Below are 5000 nucleotides of genomic sequence, written 5' to 3'. Positions count from 1 at the left end.
GTTCTGAAACAAAGAGCAGAGAGCTGTCTTTAGCCGAGTTCTGAAACACAGAGAGCGAACAGAGCTGTCTTTAGCCGAGTTCTGAAACAAAGAGCAGAGAGCTGTCTTTAGCCGAGTTCTGAAACACAGAGAGCGAACAGAGCTGTCTTTAGCCGAGTTCTGAGACAAAGAGCAGAGAGCACAGAGTTGTCTTTAGCTTTTAGAGTTCTAGAAGACACAGGATGGAGACACAGCAGAGGACTGTCTTTCGCTTTGCACTGGGAGACAGAGAACTTTCTTTCGCTGAGTTCTGTAAGACACAGCAGAATGCTGTTTCCTTCCTCTGAGTTCTTGGGAGACACAGAGGAGATTTGGGTTTACATTCACATCACATAGTGAGTCAAACAATCCTGGTAAAATAACACTGGTTGGCCAAACAAGTACCCACAGCGGTGCTTAAGGGATTATTATGGTCTGGTCTGAAGAGCTTGGGTTACACAGATGGGACAAGACTTGCATTCAAAGTTCAGACCCGAACTGGTGAACTTCATTTTTAATGGGAATTTGTATCCAACTTTAGCATCAGTTAGGCTACAGGTTACAGGTTAAAGGCTAAAGACTAGCACCTTTAGCATTAGCCACGACATTATCGCGCTGGCACTGTAGTTACCTTCATAACAAATGGCCGCCATTTTGCTGGACAAAATGTAGGGAAAATGTCTGCAATGTCTGTGTGTGATTTGCGTATAAACGTCAGATTAGAAAAGGGAATGAGAGAAATATATAGATGGATAAATACATTGAGAGAGAAAGAGAGAGAGAGAGAGAGAGAGAGAGAGAGAGAGAGAGAGAGAGAGAGAGAGAGAGAGAGAGAGAGAGAGAGAACGGGAAAGAGAGAGACAGAGCAAGAGAGCGAGAGCGAGAGAGAGGAAACTTACAGGAACCTGTCCGTTAATAATGACCTCCTCTGCGAAACGCACTTTGACCGGATTGGATTTGAGCTTGGCTTTCTTGGCTGCACTGATAAACGCTGATTTAGGGGACTGGGCAAGGGCGAGACACATAGGAACAAAGAGAGAGAAACAGAGACAGAGAGAGAGATTAGAACACATAACACCCCCATGATGGTAAGCAGTTGACAATATCTTCATCCGAATATATTCAAACATGGTTTATGTTTTATACTGTATGCTATTTAGTTTTTTTCTCCGATGGTCGACCAACGATAATTTCTCTTCTTTAATAGAGAATCAATTTTGTTTGAGAAAAAAAAAGAAGCTCTCTAACGCAAGTAACGGACGCAAAACTGGAACGACACTGGGGATGGGCGGACATCTTGAGTCCATATATATCTAGAGAGAGTATCTGCAGATGGCCGCCTGCCCAGAACCAACATAAAGACCGGTTCTGTTATTAACGGTTCTGCTGACAAAACGACTCTGCCTTCGACCGCATCGCCCGGACGTCCGATCCCATAAGAGTTAACACCGGCCATGTTTTATCTCCCAACTGTCATTTCCGTGGGCAGTTGGCGGGGGGAGAGACCCATGGGAGAGACGTATCCGATGCTAATATCCTAGCTAACGCCTAGCGGAGGGCCGGTTGAGGTTAGCCCCACCCAGCTGGTTGACGGACTGAGGGGACCAAGTGAACCAGGCACACACTCTCTCTCACTGAATCACTCACTCACTCACTCACACAATCACTCAGCCACACACTCATTCAGTCACATACTCACACACACAAACACAAAAGGACAGCCAGACAGGCTGACCGAGACACACACCCGCACACACACACGGAAACACACACGCACGCGCGCACGTGCGCACACGCACACACACACACAGACACACACACACACACACACTGTCTGATACTCACAGGATAGGGCTGGACAACAGTCAACACGATGGATTCCTTGCAACTCCTGAAGAAGGAAGAAAAAAAAGGAGAGAGAAAAGAAACAAAGAAAATGGTTGAAAAAAAGTAGCAGTTGTTTTAGTTTGGTAATGGAAGAGGAATGAGATGAGTCTTGTGCTAACGCACACACAAAAGCAAGCGCACACACAACAAGCGAGCACACACACCAGCGAGCACACACACAAGCGAGCACACACAAACAAGCACACACAAGGACACACACACACACACACACACACACAAGAAAGCACACACACACACAAACACACACACACACACACACACACACACACACACAAGCAAGCACACACAAGCAAGCACACACACAACAAGCTTACACACAAATAAGAGCACACAAGCAAGCACACACACACAAGCGAACGCACAAACACAAAATGTATACATGTGTAAGTAACCCGGAGTCATTCATTTTCCATTATGAAGAAAAGCCGGCGACAGTAGCATTCAGTTTGCTATCAGTGTGTGTACACATTAATTTCACAGTGTGCACTGATACAGTATACAAATTCTGCATTTCAATATTTTTTCCGAAGGCCTGTTTTCTGCCACAGTTGAACGGGATAAAATATGAATTATGCAATGCTTTTCCAATTATCCCAGGGTAAAAAGTAAAATGGTTTGTGTTATTTTGAAAAACAATTGTGATTTTAAAAGTTAACTTTTTCGTCTTTTTATTTTCATACGAAAAAAACTTTTTTTTCTACTTTTCAAAAGTCGTGCAGATCTACAACTTTCCCGAGACAAACAAGGTTAAGTTTCAGAGCTGTTGAGTCACGTTGCATTTCATTTACTTTGGATGTCGAGCTGGGAATGACATCATACCTAAGTTGACGTCATTCCCAGCTGGCACTTTAGTTATAATGTTCTGTATTCCGACTTGTTGCGTTTCAGCGCGACAAGTCGGAAAAACTTGAAACCATGTCTAGGATAGCCATCGTCAGCAATACCAGCTGATGACGTATTATGTATGAGCCTCGTATTTCTTCTTTCAGAGTTCGGAATTCAGACTTCGGGGGGTGTTCCAGTCGAAAGTTCGGAATGGGATTTCGGAAATTCAGACGGTAAACGGAATGCACAGTTAGTCCTGTTGGCGGTTATGGGTGGCAGACTTTCCGGGGCCGCTGCTGACACAAGATGGCGTCCTCACCTGACGAGGTCGATGACCCGCTCTCTGGGGGCGGAGCTAACCTCCTCCTCGTTGATCATGATGATCTCATCGCCGGCGATCAGCTTCCCCTCCGATGGACCGCCTGCGCACACAATCACACACACACGGATTAATACACACACACATTAACACAGACACACATACACACACACACACATTAATAAACACACACACACACACGCACCCACACACACACATTAATACACGCGCACACATTAATACACACACGCACATATATACACAGACACACACAAATGACTACACACACAAATACATTAATACACAAACACGCACACAAACACACGCACACCTACACACACACAATCAGCAATTGTCTCCAGGTTATTAGTGTTTAAATATCTGTCATGGTCATTTGACCTTAAAGAGCTCACGCATTGATTTGCCTTGTCATTGGCCATTATCCTGCCCTCAAGTGTGTGTGTATGTGTGTGTGTGTGTGTGTGTGTGTGTGTGTGTGTGTGTGTGTGTGTGTGTGTGTGTGTGTGTGTGTGTGTGTGTGTGTGTGTGTGTGTGTGTGTGTGTGTGTGTTTGGTGGAGAGTGTGCCTGTATGCTAACAACTTGACCCATAGTCGATAGCCGTTAGCATCTTGACACCTCCCCGGGGGTGAAGTAGCCGAGCTAATTGGTCCAATCTCCGTCGGCCAATGAGAGTGAGTCAGCACAGGAGGACGATGTGGTCGCCGACGACAACCGTTATAGATCACAGCCGGTACAGGGGTGACACCTGCACTGTCTCTCTGTTTTGGTGTGTGTGCGTTTTTGTCTGGATGTCTCAGTGTGTGCTTGTGTGTGCTTGTGTGTGTGTGTGTGTGTGTGTGTGTGTGTGTGTGTGTGTGTGTGTGTGTGTGTGTGTGTGTGTGTGTGTGTGTGCATGTGTGTGTGTGTAATCGGGGTACGCCATTTATTTTAAGGAGTGGCCTGACGCCTGACACCTTACGGCTGACGCGTGGGTGTGTGTGCGTGTGCATGTGTATATCTTCTTTAGTATTCAGCCAGCCAACGGCGTCCACATCGAATATTCAGGTTCCAGTGGTCCGTGGAGTGGCGGTGATTGATAACTGAGACGTCTAATCACTCTCTAGCTGAGTAGCTACTGGAACTGACCCACAACGGGCGAGGCTGCACACTTTTGTTCTCGCAGCACAGTAACTGACTCTCTATCTCACTATCCTCGCCGATAATTTCCTTGTACACCATTAACACAAACACACCCACAGAGTCACACACAAGAGGTATTTTCCCGCTCTCCATTGCCGCTAACTTTCCTCTTCAAGCTATTTTGGACGGTGCATTTAAGCTAGCTAGTAGTAAAGCTTATCAGAGCACCTATGCTAACAAAGTAATGATATGATCTGTGTACATTTGTGTTTTTGCTTCCACATGGCTATTTTTAATAGTTTATATAGTTTATACTTTAGTTGATACCTATTTAAGAGTCATTGGACCAAAATGATCACATTCACATAGTGCTTCTTTAAACTGTGGAAACCCTTACTCACAGTAAGTGCGTTACAATCCCACATTCATGGGGGACGCACGCACAAACACACACACAAACGCACCCACACCGGACACACGCACACCGGACACACACACACACACACACACACACAGACAGACAGACAGACAGACACACACACACACACACACCACCCACCTGGGGTGACCGACCGCACCACCACCGGCTTCTCGCTGCCCGCAACAAACCCAAAGCCGAGGACGGGGTCCCTCCGCATCTCCACCAGCCGGGGGGCCGGGGGCGTCCCGTCAGGACGCACCTCCTCCAGGGAGCTGCTCTGGGACACGCTGCAGGAAGAGGGGGAGGGGGGGGGGGGGAGGAGGAGGAGGGGTAGGGGAGGAGGTAGGAGGGGGGAGGATGAGGAGGTG

The 5000-nt window shown here is 46.9% G+C and overlaps 1 protein-coding gene across 1 annotated transcript in view; it reads right to left on the bottom strand.

Moving 5' to 3' along the window:
* LOC130381014 (FERM and PDZ domain-containing protein 4-like) overlaps positions 1 to 5000 on the bottom strand; it is a 25393-nt gene that overhangs the window by 14661 nt on the left and 5732 nt on the right. Inside the window, exons 2-5 of the mRNA XM_056588435.1 lie at positions 4771 to 4919; positions 3071 to 3173; positions 1864 to 1909; positions 918 to 1022 (exon numbers count right to left, since the gene is read on the bottom strand). Of these exons, the coding sequence (XP_056444410.1) occupies positions 918 to 1022; positions 1864 to 1909; positions 3071 to 3173; positions 4771 to 4919 (403 nt within the window). The remainder of the gene's footprint in view (positions 1 to 917; positions 1023 to 1863; positions 1910 to 3070; positions 3174 to 4770; positions 4920 to 5000) is intronic.

This window comes from Gadus chalcogrammus, chromosome 4, assembly GCF_026213295.1.
Source record: "Gadus chalcogrammus isolate NIFS_2021 chromosome 4, NIFS_Gcha_1.0, whole genome shotgun sequence".
NCBI lineage: Eukaryota > Metazoa > Chordata > Actinopteri > Gadiformes > Gadidae > Gadus > Gadus chalcogrammus.
Note: the sequence above shows the minus strand (reverse complement) of the source record. Positions and strands in the feature narration are given on the sequence as shown.